The sequence below is a fragment of the Aplidium turbinatum genome, chromosome 13, assembly GCF_918807975.1.
Source record: "Aplidium turbinatum chromosome 13, kaAplTurb1.1, whole genome shotgun sequence".
Taxonomy (NCBI): Eukaryota; Metazoa; Chordata; class Ascidiacea; order Aplousobranchia; family Polyclinidae; genus Aplidium; species Aplidium turbinatum.
Genome location: NC_137484.1, coordinates 10,970,170 through 10,989,314, shown reverse-complemented (window position 1 = coordinate 10,989,314; position 19,145 = coordinate 10,970,170). Strand labels below are relative to the sequence as shown.

Genomic DNA, 19,145 nt, shown 5'->3' with positions numbered 1-19,145 from the left:
ACACCCCCCACTCACCATCAGTCCACGAAGCATTGGTAAGGTTGGCTTGATGATCAAACTCATTCCAGTCAGCCATCTGCTTGCCACATCATCAGGAAGAGCTTCCGGCCCTGATTCAATCAGCCGCGTCGCAAACACAACGCATCCCTCACTGCCGCACCATTGCAAAGCGTCCTGAAACATTCCTCTGGAAAACAAAATATTGGTACAGTTATGGCAACAAATCTTTCATATGAAGTTTTATGATTTCTAGGCAGGCTGAACAATTTTCATTTGGCATCATAACAATTACGACTTGGCAATAAATATGACGTCAGATTTATTTATTATATTGAAAGATAGTAATAACTTCACGTATCCTTCACGTGGTCCATATATAAGATCAAGGTCGTCGGTATGTCCCAACAAAAAACGCAAGATTTTGAACAAAACTACAACGTCTTCTCTATTTGTAGGATTTGTCCTCATCTTGCAAATCATAATTTGGAAAACCATTGTTGTTTTTAGCTCAGAAACTATTTTATTTTTTTTATGAAATTTGAAATCACACTTATGACATCCTTCAGAAAAACAGTTAGTCTACTTACTTCAACGAATTTTCCCATCTTGGACAAACTCCATGCAATCCGCTGTACACTTGCTCGATGGTTGGAGAGTCAAGTTGACGAAGAAGAAACACCATTTTGATGAAATCTTTTCCAACCTAAAATTTACTTTCATTAATCTCCGTTTCGTTGTTTACAATGAACTCAATATAAGTTCACTGCTCAGTCCTTTACATTTGATTGTACAATGTAGGCTACATGAGTTTATCCAAAAGTGAACTCTTGGACTTTTCACAAAGAACTTAGCCTACAAAGAGTTTAAAGTCCATTTAACAATCATTACTTGACAAAATGTTGAAATAGAATTTTAGCTTAGTCGTCATTATTATGTTCCTTCCTCGTAGTAAAGGTTGAATACATGCGCCATAATTTACAGTCATGAGCTCTTCTTACGGCATTTTTATAATTTGATTTTCTCCATTTTGTAATGATGGATGATCAAACAAAACTCTCCAGCTTCAATTTTAGTTTCAATACTTCAATTTAAGCCAACCAGACTATAAATTCCCATACAAATATGTACGTAACTGTGTCATTTCATCGATTTTTTTTTGTAGTTTAACGTACCTGTTCGTAATTCTCTCCGGTCATGGTGGTGCACAAGTTTGAGAACAACTCTTGAAGCTCTGAGCTGTCGGTAGAAGTCAAAAGGTTTTCCTCATTCTCAAACTTCAAGTTCGTTCGTCTTGCTTCAGTGATTCCAACTTAAAATACCAAATAAGTATGAGAAATTGCGATGAAAACTTTTTTAAAATTGCAGCATGAATGAATCTTGAATAGCTATCTCGTAATATAGTAAGCTACAGATTATCCCAAACAAACTAAATTTTATCTCTACTGATATGTTTTTTAAAAAACAAATGAATATTTCTCACTAGCTTTTTTACTCATGCGAAAAATCAAGAATCATAAAAAACGAAAGTGTTATTAGCTAAATTTTATATCGTCTTGAACTCAAAGTTTACAGCATGGCTTTTCGAAACAAAAAGATTTCGTTTCGAAACAATGTCTTTGTTTTGATTTTGTTTCATTTGAAATTAAACTTTTTGCGACGAATTTCATTTTGTTTCAAATGAAAAAAAAAAGGTTTCAAACGGCTTTTACTTATAATTATGTTGTTTTGTTGAAAAATTTGAAATGCTGGTGATAAATGCAACAAGTCGGCAAAAATTTCAGTCCCTCTCCTGTTTCAAAACATTAGCGAGCTTACCTTATGATAACGCAGTAGTTACACAAAGAAACGATTTCGCTACACAATTAATGACATACGTGTTGCAGAAGAGTAGTAAAACCGTTTTCCAGAAGATTGCAAGGATTGACGGATGACGGTGCGTGCACCGCTTTCCTCGTTGCTGAACGGACGGAAAACGTGCTCCTCTTCACAGATGGTACTCAAGAGCTGGTTTTCCCGAATTCGTTGCGTGCAAATCTGAGCACTGTGAATGAAGTTTTGACGAGGCTAAAAAAAAATAATTCAAGACTTTTGAGGCATAAACAATACGGTAGGTTTGCTTGGAATGCAACTCCTGCCTATGTTTGGCGCAGGCAAGTCACATGAAGAAGAAAACGCAAGTTTTGTCTTAGTATTTTTGTGACCGAGGAGATTATGTCATATTTACTGGAAAAACACAACTGAAGGCGTACTGCATTTTTTCATACTTGTTTGATACGTTTAGAACAGTGGAAGTCTTCTGTTTAGAACAGTTATACTGTGGTACAGACAAAGAAAAAAAAAAAAAAAATGGCGAAGGACTAATTTCACATTCATCCTATCTCATATAAGGAAGTTCAAACTACAAAAGTGGAAGGTAGTTTATGAAATTTTTTTATTTATATATTATCTAAAAAGTAACACATGTCGTTATCATTTCAGTGCAGACCACAGTAACAAATTTTGGACGCCTGTTATGTAAGTTGCAATAAACACTTACCGATTCACTGGAGTATGGAGTGAAGTGAGAAAAAAGAAGATGCTTCTCTCTGTCTTCACAAGAGTTGTAGTTCTTACGTTTGACAATGTCCATACTTTCACCAGTGCTTTCAACTTCATAAGATGATTCACACGTCCCGGTTACGTCAGTCTGAAGTCAGGAAAAGTAATCGTTGATTGCTTAGTTTATTGCGTAATCAACTGTCAACTTTATATTGAAAATGTTAGGCTACTTAATTTATATTTTTTGGAAAATCAACCGTTTTTTTTTAAGTGTGACTGAAACGTTAAAATGTTATCAAAATGTTTTCCATTATATGGTATCAAACAATTAAAAAAAGAAAAGAAATCTGTTTACTTACCTCCTTAATAGCATCTATAGTTTCCACTGAAGACACTTGGAGAGCTGACAGGATACCTCTTTTGATGTTAAGTACCCATGTGGGGTCGTCGTTAGAGGCGCAAACCTGGGGTATTTGCCCATCTTGGAAATTAAAGTGCATTGGGTTCCGTTCCATGTTGTCGATCCATCTTTGGGCGTTGTCGTTTGAAACGAAGCCGCCATTTTCAATGGATGCTCCACTTATCTGAAAAGCAATGGACAGTTAAGTTTGAAACTTGCTAGAGATGTATCAATGGTAAAACGTAAAGTCAACCCTTTTCTTTTTGACAACTCACGTCAAGATTGTTTTTGTTTTACATTTTTTTGACGAAAATCCACTTGGGAAATAGTTGTACTAACGTTAACCAGGCATGGAAAGGTCTAACATGAGTTAACACCGTCAAATAAAATGAAAAATGATAACATAACAATGTGGCTTGCAAACACAAGCATCTTACCCGCAAGACCATCTCGCAGTGCGATAATACGTCTATCATCGCATTTGCTCGGATGTTTATCTCTGAACTTTGGTCTGCGGCCGGGCCATCGTGGAAGGAGCTAACCACAGCAGCAGCATAGCTGTACTGATATGTATAGCCCGGAGTATACGCAATTGTTTGCGGTTCTAAAAATCAAAAAAACAAACAAGAAAACGTTTAGTCATACAACTATGTTTCGTGTTCCACAAGACGTAAGTAAAATACCATGAAAAAGTCTTGATAAAAGTTACAAATACAATAAGTAGTTCATCACATGACGTGTTGAGGTTGAACAATGACTTTAGATAAACTTTCAAGTAGCCTACACAATTCTGAAAATATCAGGTCAAAAATCTGGACAATTGTGATAGCTTTACACACCTGCACAAGTAGTTGCGCATTTGAAAGATGTTTCCAACGATCCTGTAAAGTGTAAAAAAATAGCAAGTTTTAAAAACCGTTCTAAAGCCGTGGTTTGGTGAAACACAGCAACGGTCACTTTTTCGATCGCTCCTTATCGCAAGGGACGATGGGGTACATTGCTATCGCCAATGAGACGTTCTCGAAATAAACTTTTTTCACTAAACGAATGCAACTAGGTCAATGTCTCTTGTAAATTGACTTGTATTTTATTGCATTGCAAGGAAGAATCAACAAAATAATTCGCAATGAGTAAGGGGAAAACTGCAGGACAAAGTCCAACACGGAGTTTATCTTGTAGGTGATAATGGTTGGTGTGCTTGAAAGTTGGTGCTTTAAAGTTGCGTTGCTTTGCATGCACGTAACGTAAGAACAATGTAAAACAACAAACAATAAAGCAATTCCGCAGCTTTGCAAAGATAACGGAAACGTTCACTAGACAATGGAATTAATCTAAAATGGGAAAATTGTGACGTCAATCTTTTTCAATTGTTGACCGTTATAACAAAAGTAAATGATTTTTCTCGTTGTTCTTGATAGAAAAACAACAGCATTGCAAAAGCAAGCGTAACAGCTGAGGTTTTGTTTGATTCAAAGAAAATAATTCGGGAGCCTGGTTGGCTATTATGTTTGGTAAAGGCTACCAGGCTTTGAATTTTGCCAACCATACTTACGCTTTGAATTACTATCAGATTTTGACTTTGAATTTTTTACATGCCAGTTGCAAGAATGCACATGATTAAGTCAAGTCAGCACTACCACTGATACATAACTAAATACACGTTAAACTTAATGTAACTTGCACCATAGAAAACTTGATATTATATCCGTAACGTATACGCGTTGCTCTCTTGCCTTCATCCTACGTATAAACTCAGTACACCTTTGCAAATATGCAGCCAAGTAGCTTTCAACACGTTGTTACAACGATTTTATTTACTGCAGCCTGCATCACTGAAATTGTTATTAAGTTACAGTATAATTTGCATTACTACACCCTAATTATCTCAAAAAATTTAACAAAATTGAAAGATTTTAAGTCTGGTGGTTGGAAACCAATGGCATGTCGTTCATGGCAATTTTTTCATTTTGAGATCAAACCATAAAGTTATTGATACGAATACATATTTCATCGAATGTCTACTGGCTTGCATTTATTAAAACTTTGGAAATTTTCACGAAAACGTATTTCATCGCCTGCAGATTTCAATTTTTGTTGTCAAAAGCCACTTTTCCACTTATCTAAAACTGCCTGGTTACGCGTTAATGTCACGAGATCTGGTGTTGATTAAGGTAGCCTAAGCGTAAATAATAGAGTTTAAAATTGATTTTGGGTCATAGGCACACGAAAGCATAACAAGCAAACATAGTTTGTTTTTTTTAACTTTTTTTTTCAGTAAATAATTACGGAAACCTAAAAGAAAAAAAAATCTTTTCTTAGGCATAAATTGCAAGAGCCTACTGGACGAAACAATGGTCGACTACTAGATGACAAAGGTTAATCGTAACCATTGTGACAAACTCTTTCTTTAAACGTAACTAAATGCGTTTCCAAATACGAAATCAGAACATTTTTAATACATCAATTGGTAGTTTCTAAAAGACACAAAACAAATTAATTGCAGGATAAAACTTATTTAAAACTTTAAATCAAAGTAACTTTATGTTTGCTCTTCTGCGATAAAACAGAACTTGTGTAGATTATTGACAAACTGAGTAAAATTGAAAATGGGAATCTCTGTCTTTAATAGAACAATCTACAAATTATGACGTTCAGAAGTAAGCTATTAGAATACCAACTTTAGGATTAGGACAATTATCGCAGTTTTTAATAATTAATCTTTGCTAGACAGTACAAATTAATTGTCCATTACTATAACTGCACAAATATTTCTTACTTGATTCTGTGTTGGAGATGATTGCGAGTAACAAGAGACTCAAAACGAGTGCTTGGAACTTCATGATCTCGGGTTCACTTTTCGCTGATCCAAAGCAGAGTATCTTCTCTGTCTGTATTTATAAGGCAAGTGAAAAATGATTAGAAAAAAGCTGTAATGGCTACGCTCGCAATTCTGGTCACCCAAGCATTATTGGTTTAATGTCGTTGCAATAGGTCACTTCACTGTGATGCAATATTGATGATATGACAGGCAAGGATTTTTTTTTTCGAATCAAACAGTTTCATACAGGTGACGCAACGGACAAAGGATTACTGGACTACGGCCATTGGGACATCACCTTTCGTGAAAGCTTTTGGATGGCGGAAGGACACCTTTCTTGTGACAAACACTTAGCCTACTTAGCGCGATAATCGATTACGCAAAAACAAAATAGCCTAGGCCTACATACTTTATTTGTAGTATAAAAGCCTACCAAATCACTCTACAGTGCAGGCTATGTTTACCTTAATTAAAGCAACACAAATCACAGCTTTCCAGCTTGTAATAAAAATCTTGTAACTTTATGATATGAGTTATTTACATTTTAAAAAACGTTTTGCCAAATCTAGTAAAATGCCTTAAAAGCATTTTTGCAATAAAATGTAATGCAGGCCAATCATACAAGACTTATCAATGAGGGGCTTAGCCGGAGAAGGCAGGGATATCTAAAGAGGATACGAAGGCTTTTCTTACGTCTGACAATAGAAGGGCTTCTGTTTATCATAAATAATCTCTGCTTATCGTAAAATGACAATTGGCACCGATAGTAGTTTAATAAATTTTGTTATGATAACCCGCATTTTGCTATTAGCATCAGGTCTGGATATTCACAGCATGGTCATGATTACTTGTTTATTCAACTACCCGTATTATTTGCTTTACATCTAGCCTACTGAAAATATTTGGTAAATATGCTTTACGTAACATTTGCTACCTGTCTTCTGCAGCTGATTGTACTATCTGAACTACAAAACTTTCTGTAATTTTGAAAAGAACCGTATGTTTAACGCACTACAAACTACCGCCCTGGTAGTGTCGTGAGAATAAAAGCATTCGCAGCGAGCCTTCGTAGGCTATCTCCTTCTTCAGATATCCTTGGGAGAGAGTCAAATAATTCGATCCTAAAATTCTGACGTTGTGTGTGACAGGAAATTCTACATTCTGCTGTGTTTTTGATTCTGTTTTAACTCTAACTGTTTTAGAACTTTTAAGCCATACTAACTACTTATCTTTATTATATTGTGGATTACAAATTGTAGGCTAATTTCCGAAGATGCATCTTTGCAATGTTGGTTAGATTAGCATTAGCAACTATATCCACAATAAGATATTTTAATTATTGTATCACAAAAGATCGTCAGAAATGGCTTGACAGCAAAGTTTTCTTAAAATTTCATTTTTTTGTGTAGCATGTTTTTAAAATTGCATTATCACTGCCAATACAAGTACAGGTAGGCTAATATTATAAAGATTTCAAACTGATGGCAGATCCAGGGGGATCGGGGCAATCGCCCCCATACAACACAGAAAGGTAAGTGTATTTACGGTATATTTGCAAGGAAGGATTAATGTAGACCTACACATCACTGTGTTTTGTCAATGTCAAATTGGGGTAATTTGTCAAATTGCCCCAATTTGACAATTTGTGTTTTGTTAGAATTCCCCCTCTTAAGGCTACTTGCTGGATCCGCCCCTGTTTCAAAACAAATTTAGCGTGCACATTGACATCATCATCATAGGTCATGCCTGAACAAGGCGTCGGCTACCGTGAGTCTCCATAACGATCGATTGTCCATAATTCTTATTAAGTTTACAAAATCTTGGTTTGTTCACGTTGAAAGATTTTTGAAGATTTCCAAAAGTGGACGCCCCCAGTGCCTCTGACCAGGAAGTGGCCCCATCATTGCCGAGTGTTCAACTCCGCGTTTGCGATAGACATGCCTGATAAATGTCATTTGCCTTTTTTTGATAGTTGTGATGAGGACGCCAGGGGTACAGCCAAAGCGTCTCCGCACTTCCTTGTTAGTGATCTTATCCATTCAGTTGATTCCAATCATTCTCCGAATGAACCAAATTTCAGCACTGTTGATCTTCTTTTCCATCTGAGGGCATATTATAGTCCATGATTCACAGCCATATAGCAGAACTGACCAAACGTACACATGTAGGCTAAAATTTAACTATAAAACCCAGATAGTTGAAACTATTTACTTGTGAGAGCGGTGTATTCTGTATTTTGATTGTGCATACTGGAGTTATTTCCTTTGATGAGATAGTCATGCAGAAGGTTTTCGTTGCATTCAAATTAAGTGCAAGGTTCTCACTTTGCTTAATGGCTATGTCGAGTAAGTTTTGTAAACTGGAGTTTGATGCGGGGATTAATACCGTGTCGTCTGCGTATCTTATGTTGACATATTGATATTAAAAATATCAATGCCATGTGTTCTTTACCCAATTTCGTATATCAATAGCTTCTAAACAAGTGCAAATACACAAAGGTATGCAATGCAATTTCCCAAAAGTAAATCAGGGTTACGTTTGGTTAATTTATGCATGCTCGTAATTATTTATCTATTTAACAACAAGCTTTTCTCAAATGTTTACAGTGAAGACCTAATCGCACGAAGACTAGGAAATTATAACACAAAAATTAGCCAATAATTGTGCAATGTGATGTGGCTTTTTTTTCGTTTATTTTTTTAAAGAACACTGACCTGTTGCAACCGTTGGGTTTGTTTAATGATATGTTAACACTGTTCTGCAATTGTAAATGCTGACGTAAACAATAATCATATAAGTTTGAACTTTGCTCTTCACAAAACCAACCCAACACATGCAGTGATTGTTAACCTTAACTATCCATTGACAAACATACTTTCCCAAAAGCATATGACCTTGCGGCCGAAGGCTAAAAATCGAGGTGTAACCTATCCTGACCAAGTTCGTGTTAACCGTTCCCCATTTTCTCCGGCCCGGAGAAGGGACCGCCGTGGGGGGCCTATTAATTTTTAGCCTGTTTAGGGGCTTGCCGCAGAAATTTTGAAGAAATTATCTTTTTTGGGGCGTTCTTTGCGTATTTTATGGACCGATATTTTTTACTTTGACAAACACTTGTTTGACTTAATTTAATGAATTAAAACTATTATTCTGTAAAAGTTTGAGCAAGGTTTGGTGTAAAACTGAAATAGAGATTAAAATAGTTTTTTTTTATGACCACAAAAGGAGGACATATAATTTATTTTTTAGCAAAAGTTTTGTAGTGTACAGTGTTGTGCATAGTCCCTCAGTAAAATTTCATAATTCCCTCCCAGGTCTCTCTACATTTCTATGTAGCATATACAAAGCACGTTTCAACTCATTTAGACTAAACCAATCGTTCATTAGTTAAAAGAGTGCCCTGTTTACACCAGAATATTACATTGTTTTCTCAGTGTTAGAGAAGCACAAGGATTTTTTTTTTACATTTTAAATCTACTATGTCTCTGACACATGCATCCCGACCGCTCCCTCCACACCACCGGTCAGGTTAAACAAATGTGGTTGAGCGAGTGAAGAGAATGAAACAATTTCGTAAAAACGATGAATATATTTACACCATCTGTCTCGGTTGTTTTTTTTTTTTAAAAAGAAGGGCACATAACCATTTGCCTTCCCCTGGATCCGTTATTGCCTACTGTAGGCTACGTGTGACCACCTTCAGGTCAAACAACAACGTAGCCTACAGATCAAAGCCAGTCTGTGTGGTGCAAAATAGTAAGGAAGGGTCTGTGACTTAGTGCATGCGTGGTAAAGTTAACGATTTGTGACTTTACGTTGTAAACCAAAGTATAATTTATTTTTTACGCAGCTGTCTTGCAAGAATCCCTCACACCACTTCAAAGTGTTTGACATGTAATGATTTTCAATGAGTTAAAATGTGAAGGCCACAAACTTTATGTAATTATATAAGTTATTGTGAACGTTTTAAAACACAACTTTCGTCATTGCCTCCATGGAATCTACTTCTTACAGTAGGCTAAAGGCAAAGGGTGATAGGCTTTTGTACCAAGTACCAGGGAATGAAAAGAAAGGTATTGTCATACAAGTCCTTCAGCACTTACTAGAAGAGGGTAGCCATTTTTTTTCTCTCGGTCGTCTTTTCTTTAGTAAGTAAGTACGCCCAGCCGATTTATTGCATCCTGGGTAGAAATAAGCGGTAGTTTTTCAACAGCCAGATTAAACAAGGGGCCGAGTCAGAATCGCATGATTGAAAAGGGGGCGCCTTATCCGCTGTTCCATTCCACCGCCTTCAAGTCACGTTCTTTATTTTTCTTTCATCCAGTGTATAGTTTTTCAATCTTTTATGTCTTTGATTGCGATTGTTCTTGCCAGCGACAATAATGACTCAAGAAGAAAAAAAAAAAAAAACTGAAATTGTTGGAGTTGTCCTATGAGCGTCTTGTCTTACGTTGTTCATGAGTAGACAGAAAATAAAAACAAAACTTAGCTAGGCTACTCATCTGTCGAATGATGAACAAGTATTTGTTTAGACTATTATAACATTTGCTGACAAAAATTAAACTAGTTAAAACTGAGCGCTTTCTACAGAGGGTTAAAACACGCTTGATGTTATATGCTTGATGTACATTGCTTGATGTTGAAATTACACAGTGGCATAGCCTACGATGTGCAAAAGATTTGCCAATTCAGAATTTTAATTGATGCGAAGTGTTGAAGCAGCAGTTCTACCTTACGGATCAAAGTCCAACGTTTGCCCAATTATTTAAACAAACAGTGATACCAGAGTCAAAAGAGCAAAGTTCTTGCAATTCAATCAGTGGTAAATAATACCGCAACAAATCCCCGTACTTCATGCAAACTTTGCTGAAATTATTTTCAATAACATTTAATAAACACACACTTAAAATAGAATTTGCACAAGATATTGCAGAGTTGGATAATATGTTGCAATCACAAAGCAAACATGCCATGTATGATACCTACTTCTTTCAAGAGCACTTCAACACTATTTTTAAATTTGATTTTGTTGACATATCTTTGCGTTTTTTCACAAAACTGTAATCCGAAAAATTTCAATTGGTAATTAGGAGGAAGGAAGAAGTTCAAACAGTCATCAATTCTTTTAATAATGAAAATGGGGTTCTCTTGCTTCCCCCAGTGGCATACCGTGACCATTTTTTGGGTGTTCACTTTTTCAGCAAACTTTTTTCTACTTGTAATTAAAAAAGCCGCAAGTGCGGTTCAATGGAGTCATTTCCACTGTTTTTTTTTCGATACGCTTAAAGTTTACTGAAAAAGTGAGCACCCAAAAAGATGGTCAAGCTACGCCACTGCTCTTAATATGTGATGTTGAGGTAGGCTATTTCGTACGTATATGATATGTTCTCTGAGAAGATCTGTACATGAATGCATGAACAAAAACAATTGTACGAATTATTACTCGGTATCGAGGGCCTACCGAGATACTCGAGGGCCTAACGAGATACTCGGTAATCGACACAATGCTAGTGAGACACCGCCATGTGCACACATATAGGCTAGTTCAGTTGATTAAGGTCTCGGTTTTGTGAAGAAATTGCAAAATCAAGCAAAACTAGTTCGGCTATCGCGGTAAGCGCTTGAGCAATTCACGTCGTGCGGCACCTAGTGGATGGAATAAATTACAGAACAACTCTTTAACAATTGAAAACTTTAATCTGTCAATTTCGGTGACCAGACCTGAGTCAGTTGTTGAAAACCTTTACAAGTAATAAACTTTGCAATATATTGAGTTTCGCTTTAAGCAACATGATCGTTACAAATGTGAAGTTAACGGTCATGTGCTATAGCGAAAGCTATGCTATGTTCACCACAGTAAAAAACTGTTGGCCTAAACAAAGTAAACTCAATAACTTACTTCGGTCACAAGCACGTTTTAACGTTCACGTTTTGTCGCTTCTACCTTTTTCTCGACCTTTGCTATGTTGTCGTGTATTGTTTTTGATATGATGGTCAGAAATAAAAACAACTGAACTGAACAAACTGTGTTCCAAAAGTTAGTGCAAACCGCTACTACTACTGCGGTGTGCGAACCCACAGCATCAGGCTAAGACAGGTCGTTTGTATTTTACATTTGTGATTATAAACTTTCCCAATTGTTGAAGAACCTAACTTACTTCGTTGTCAATTTTTTCGTTAAGAAAATCATGCAAAAGCACTGAAGACGGATTCATTCTTTCATTACCGCAGTGGATGGAATGGTCGCTTTTGAATTCGATGGAACCGGGGGGGGGGAGTAATTCCACCGACATCGCAAAAATAGAACTGAGCTTTTTGCCTGCTTTCACTCAACATTAGGGAAATTGATTTGTGTTGTAGTCCTTTTGAGGCCATCATAAACAATTTGTCTACATTTTATGGTTATGTAGGCTACTATTGTGCTTTGTTAGTTACAAAAAAGTACAAAACAGTAATGTTATCGTAGGTAAACTTTTTATAACTTTATGTTATGTTAGTTCACTCCATTCAAGCTTCCAAATTTGTTTTTTGTTCAATGTTGAAAAAGAATAAAGTGTCGTCTGACATCTAGTAGTGCTAACCAAAAGAAACTTTATCCACTTTGCGCGCTAAAGAACAATTTTTAAAAGTTGAATGGATGAACAATGCTTTGAGTGAGCAAGCAAAGCGTGTTGTGTTGATCCAATATTGAAGGGCTGTTTTTCTTTCTCAATTTGAGCCAGTAAACATTTTCTTTTGTTCATATACCTACCATATAAAAGAAAATTGTTTGTAGTCATTGCTTGCAATATAGTGCCATTCAACCAAATTTTTTTTGTGTTACCGGTTCAGTTTGCAGGGCTGTGGCTCTTTGCTTTTTCGATATCTGTTCTGCAATGCTAATTACAAAATTATCAAAAATAGATTGGTTTCTATTAAATACGCTTTTAAAGTTTGACGATTGATATAGTTGAGAGCCCATGCGTATTAAACAGGAAATGTCTCGATTTTAAATTATCGAAATAACCTCAAGCGAAATTGTTCTGGTTAGACGACCATATGTAAATAGTTTTTGTGTATGGCTATCACTCAGTTTTTGAGTTAAATGATTAGCTTATTGGGTAGCCGTTTCGACAAGAGTATGACTTATAGTGAAACAAATAGCCACCTCACAGGATATAGGAGTTTTCTTTTGACTCTAGTCAATTCGTTTGCAGACAAAAGAGGCTCAAAATTGTGATTCAAATATGATATACGATCATAGTTTACTGATACTTATTTTGCAACTGTTAATACCTAGACAGTGACTTCATCCCTCGTCACTTTTCGCTATTTAAAACATATTGTATTTGTATATAAGCACCTCTCAGGCTAATTTCTTTCCATGAAATGAGTACACTTTTTTATTTCATTTTCGGACAACTTCGACAAGTAGATGTTATTCGGACGCAAAGTAGAACGAATTAGCAATGTCTGACTGTGTACCTCATGAGAAAAGTGACATGTTGTTGTTTTGCTGACAATATAGTAAAAGCTTGTTGCTATCAATTATCTTGCAGTGTGATTGATCACCCTACTTGAAGACATTTGAGCAAAGCATTAATTACACTCAAATTTAGATCAGAAACATTTCATATTCAGAAGTATATGGATTTCAACAGCTTTCACAGTACAAGTTTGGTTAACGAATTGTTGTTTTAACAGTCTAGCTTGACGCCTCAGTGGTCTTAGATAAAGTCATTGTTTTTTTCTTTCATAAGAACAATTTTCATTTGCGATATTTTCCAGCAGTTCTTTTTTGTTGTTGATCGATCAGCTCTTGTGCTTTCCGTTTTGAAGGCAATTGTGTTAAGGAAGATTCTGTTCTATTAAATGTAATTAACTATCATCTTGTCGAAAACTGACTTCATTTTAATAGAATCGTCTTTTATTAGAAGACTTTTAGTTTGTAGCCTACTTTATAATAGGCTACATGAAGACTAGCCTGCATATTTTTGTGAAAAAACTATAATAAAGAATGTTCGGTGCTCTTGCACAAGACGCCCTGTTGGTCAACTGGACAAAATGATGACGTCAAAAAACGTCACACACATTGGAATATACTATTATGAAAGAGGAAGTGCGGGGTGGAAATGCAATGAAACACACCAGAAGGAAATTGTCTCCCATTTATTGATTTGTTGTTCAATTTAAACAAATATGCGATCGGTGAAAAGCACAAGCATAGATCTAACCAAAAAAGTTAATACCAAGTCCCACTATGCTACTAGCTCCATCTGGTGGCCACCTAAACTTGACCAAATTCAAACCATTATCAAAAGTTTATTTGCAATGATAAAAACATTAAACGACAGCCAATTAAAAGAAAATGTTACTGTTTATTGAAGGGCTAACTTTCATTTTTATATCTTGTTTAATATGCGAGCAATCGTTGTTCGGAGACAGCCCCCCAACGAAGCTTTTGCCCAATGCATTTCAATGGCGAATCGATCGTCTTTCAGTTCACGCCCTGCGTGTTCACGATAATTAATTGTCTCCCATTTATTCATTTCTTGCTCAATTTCAACAGATTTGCTATCGTTGAAAAGCACAAGCATATATCTAACCAACTAAGTTAATATCAAGTCCCAAGATACTACTAGCTCCATCTGGTGGCCACCTAAACTTGACCAAATTCAAACCATCACCAAAACTTCATTTTAAATGATAAACAATCTAAATCAAATCCAATTAAAAGAACATGTCACTGTTTATTGAAGGGCTAACCTTCATTTTTATATCTTATTTAATATATGAGCAATCGTTGTTCGAAGACAGCCCCCCAACGAAGCTTTTTCCCAATGCATTTCAATGGCGAATCGATCGTCTTTCAGTTCACGCCCTGCGTGTTCACGATAATTAATTGTCTCCCATTTATTCATTTCTTGCTCAATTTCAACAGATTTTCTACCGTTGAAAGCACAAGCATAGATCTAATCAACTAAGTTAATACCAAGTCCCAAAATACTACTAGCTCCATCTGGTGGCCACCTAAACTTGACCAAATTCAAACCATTATCAGAAGTTTATTTGCAATGATAAAAACATTAAACGACAACCATTTAAAAGAATATGTTACTGTTTATTGAAGCGCTAAATTTTATTTTTATACCTCATTGAATATATGAGCAATCGTTGTTCGAAGACAGCCTCCCAACGAAGCTTTTGCACAATGCATTTCAATGACGAATTGATCGTCTTTTTGGATTCGCATTGCGTGTTCACGATAATTAATTGTCTCCCATTTATATTGAAAAAATGCTAAAGTCATAGAAAGGATTAGGATCAGGCACACAAATAGCCTAATTGGTGGTGTAATGGCTTGTCCGAATCAAGTAATGTAACAAACACTGATCAATAGGAAAGCGATGTGTGCTCTAGAGCGGTGTAGAACTTTGATCCTTTGTGAGGTCGTGGAAGAATTCTTGTCACTCGGCCCGCAGTCGACATCAACTGGAAAAGTTCGGTTGAGGAAGCAAGTGATGTCAGCTCCAAGTGCAGGAACCAGAAAATTGTTCCTATTTGGATGGAGAAACTTCTGCAAATAATAAAAAGAAACAACAACCAGCGATACAGTGGGTGCGGATACTTATGTTTTGTTCAATGCTTAGCCAAATAATTTTTTCACAACACATAGGCTAAGCCGAATAAACCTAGGCTTAAATATGGATCAAAGGTAAGTAACGAAACCGTAATGAAATGACTTGGGCTTGCATTCTCGTGTTCTTTCATAACCACAAGAAGTCATTTTCCCAAAGGCATCCTTGTGTGTAAACAAAATGATTCATAGGTCCAAACCTTAAACGTTGACACACAAAAATCATGTTACAAACGTAACTTTTATTAAGTTAAAAAAATAATTTTGTTTCATGCGACATTGCACTTTTGTTAGCGTTTTAATTGGAATTGATTTAGGTTGTTTATCATTTAAAATGAAGTTTTGGTGATGGTTTGAATTTGGTAAAGTTTAGGTGGCCACTAGATGGAGCTAGTAGGTTTTTGGGACTTGATATTAACTTAGTTGGTTAGATATGTGCTTGTGCTTTTCAACGATAGCAAATCTGTTGAAATTGAGCAAGAAATGAATAAATGGGAGACAATTAATTATCGTGAACACGCAGGGCGTGAACTGAAAGACGATCGATTCGCCATTGAAATGCATTGGGCAAAAGCTTCGTTGGGGGGCTGTCTCCAAACAACGATTGCTCGCATATTAAATAAGATATAAAAATGAAAGTTAGCCCTTCAATAAACAGTAACATGTTCTTTTAATTGGTTGTCGTTAAATGTTTTTATCATTGCAAATAAACTTTTGATAATGGTTTGAATTTGGTCAAGTTTAGGTGGCCACTAGATGGAGCTAGTAGTATTTTGGGACTTGATATTAACTTAGTTGGTTAGATCTATCCTTGTGCTTTTCAACGATAGCAAATCTGTTGAAATTGAGCAAGAAATGAATAAATGGGAGACAATTAATTATCGTGAACACGCAGGGCGTGAACTGAAAGACGATCGATTCGCCATTGAAATGCATTGGGCAAAAGCTTCGTTGGGGGGCTGTCTTCAAACAACGATTGCGCGCATATTCAATAAGATATAAAAATGAAAGTTAGCACTTTAATAAACAGTAACATGTTCTTTTAATTGGATTTGATTTAGATTGTTTATCATTTAAAATGATGTTTTCGTTATGGTTTGAATTTGGTCAAGTTTAGGTGGCCACCAGATGGAGCTAGTAGCATAGTGGGACTTGGTATTAACTTAGTTGGTTAGATCTATGCTTGTGCTTTTCACCGATCGCATATTTGTTTAAATTGAACAACAAATCAATAAATGGGAGACAATTAATTGTCGTGATCACGCAGGGCGTGAACTGAAAGACGATCGATTCGCCATTGAAATGCGTTGGGCAAAAGCTTCGTTGGGGGGCTGTCTCCGAACAACGATTGCTCGCATATTAAACAAGATATAAAAATGAAGGTTAGCCCTTCAATAAACAGTAACATTTTCTTTTAATTGGCTGTCGTTTAATGTTTTTATCATTGCAAATAAACTTTTGATAATGGTTTGAATTTGGTCAAGTTTAGGTGGCCACCAGATGGAGCTAGTAGTATTTTGGGACTTGGTATTAACTTAGTTGGTTAGATCTATGCTTGTGCTTTTCAACGATAGCAAATCTGTTGAAATTGAGCAAGAAATGAATAAATGGGAGACAATTAATTGTCGTGATCACGCAGGGCGTGAACTGAAAGACGATCGATTCGCCATTGAAATGCGTTGGGCAAAAGCTTCGTTGGGGGGCTGTCTCCGAACAACGATTGCTCGCATATTAAATAAGATATAAAAATGAAAGTTAGCCCTTCAATAAACAGTAATATGTTCTTTTAATTGGTTGTCGTTAAATGTTTTTATCATTGCAAATAAACTTTTGATAATGGTTTGAATTTGGTCAAGTTTAGGTGGCCACTAGATGGAGCTAGTAGTATTTTGGGACTTGATATTAACTTAGTTGGTTAGATCTATCCTTGTGCTTTTCAACGATAGCAAATCTGTTGAAATTGAGCAAGAAATGAATAAATGGGAGACAATTAATAATTATCGTGAACACGCAGGGCGTGAACTGAAAGACGATCGATTCGCCATTGAAATGCATTGGGAAAAAGCTTCGTTGGGGGGCTGTCTTCGAACAACGATTGCTCATATATTAAATAAGATATAAAAATGAAGGTTAGCCCTTCAATAAACAGTGACATGTTCTTTTAATTGGATTTGATTTAGATTGTTTATCATTTAAAATGAAGTTTTGGTGATGGTTTGAATTTGGTCAAGTTTAGGTGGCCACCAGATGGAGCTAGTAGTATCTTGGGACTTGATATTAACTTAGTTGGTTAGATATATGCTTGTGCTTTTCAACGATAGCAAATCTGTTGAAATTGAGCAAGAAATGAATAAATGGAGACAATTAATTATCGTGAACACGCAGGGCGTGAACTGAAAGACGATCGAATTAATTATCGTGAACACGCAGGGCGTGAACTGAAAGACGATCGATTTCCACCCCGCACTTCCTCTTTCATAATAGTATATTCCAATGTGTGTGACGTTTTTTGACGTCATCATTTTGTCCAGTTGACCAACAGGGCGTCTTGTGCAAGAGCACCGAATGTTCTAACACAAGCTTTAAATTAGGAAAGAAAACTTCTTTTACGTTCAGAATAACGGCGAAATGTCGACTGTTTGACGCTGAATACACCAAAAAAAACTTCCTAAAGTGACGAATAAATGCGAGATAAATTTTTCAAAGTGCCAATAAGATTTTGAAGACTTAAAAAAAGTCAACACAAGATTTTTCCAGTTTCTTACCACCTCATCAACTCCTGTTTGCACTGTGAAATGGCCTGGAAATCAGTAACATCAATTTTGCAAATTAGCAAAAACTCAATGAATTTCTAACTTATTTTCTAACCACTGCACCCTACACAACAAACTGTACCTGGTAAAAGTGATTTAAAAAAGGAAAAAATAAGTTTAAAAAAATAAAAGATATTCGAATGTGAGAGACATCAATTGAAGCTTAGTATTGAGATATTTTGCAGGAGGCAATAACCGTTTGTGTTCGTCATAGCTTGCAAATAGACTACCCGATTATCCCGACGAACTACTGATTAAAATTTTAAAACGATTTATATCAACAATTATACAGTGATTGACAGATAGCAATGGAACGAAAGTCAATGCACTATTCAGAATGACACATGAATAGAAATGTCAATGCGTTTGCTCATTTTCTTCTGGCGGAAAATGGTCTTTTCAAGTAGCTACCCCCTCATATGTCAAAACTTAAAGCATATCGTGCTATGATATAATTATGCAACTTTTTGGTAGTTTTATTTAAAGATCCTCAAATTTGTTTAAAAAAGTGAATGTGACTTTGAATGCAACAAGAAGACAGTTTGGCACCGGCAATGCATGCTACACTTGGCTTTTACAAAGCCTACTCTTTAAGGATGCCGTATTGTATTCTTTTAGCACATGATGTAATTTGTTTTTAAAGGTGGGGGTAACCAGTTGCACAATTTGTAAGTGGAATACTGCCATTATTTCACACTGCATTTATATTGCACAAACTCTTCATGGAAATTTCAAAAGAAGCATATTAGGAATCGTTATGTCAAACTGAAATTGAAAATTCAAAAACAGAAACAATTATTCAAACATTCAGTGAACAAAATCGACCTAAACCTACATTGATTCAAAGTTTCAAGACGTTGAATCTTCGTAAATAATGACCAGTTTCGCTAGTTGGGTAGGTCTCGATGACCTACAAGATTTTTGGCCGGAATATCCAGTCCGCTCAGCGGTGAAATTGTCATC

The 19,145-nt window shown here is 36.0% G+C and overlaps 1 protein-coding gene across 1 annotated transcript in view; it reads right to left on the bottom strand.

Moving 5' to 3' along the window:
• LOC145781637 (uncharacterized) overlaps positions 1 to 11,968 on the bottom strand; it is a 37,497-nt gene extending 25,529 nt beyond the window's left edge. Inside the window, 10 exon segments of the mRNA XM_082593312.1 lie at positions 16 to 187; positions 588 to 703; positions 1,173 to 1,309; positions 1,875 to 2,064; positions 2,537 to 2,743; positions 2,925 to 3,122; positions 3,376 to 3,542; positions 3,778 to 3,819; positions 5,715 to 5,826; positions 11,912 to 11,968. Coding sequence (XP_082449438.1) covers positions 16 to 187; positions 588 to 703; positions 1,173 to 1,309; positions 1,875 to 2,064; positions 2,537 to 2,743; positions 2,925 to 3,122; positions 3,376 to 3,542; positions 3,778 to 3,819; positions 5,715 to 5,826; positions 11,912 to 11,968 — 1,398 coding nt within the window.
• Between the last annotated feature and the right edge of the window lie 7,177 nt (positions 11,969 to 19,145).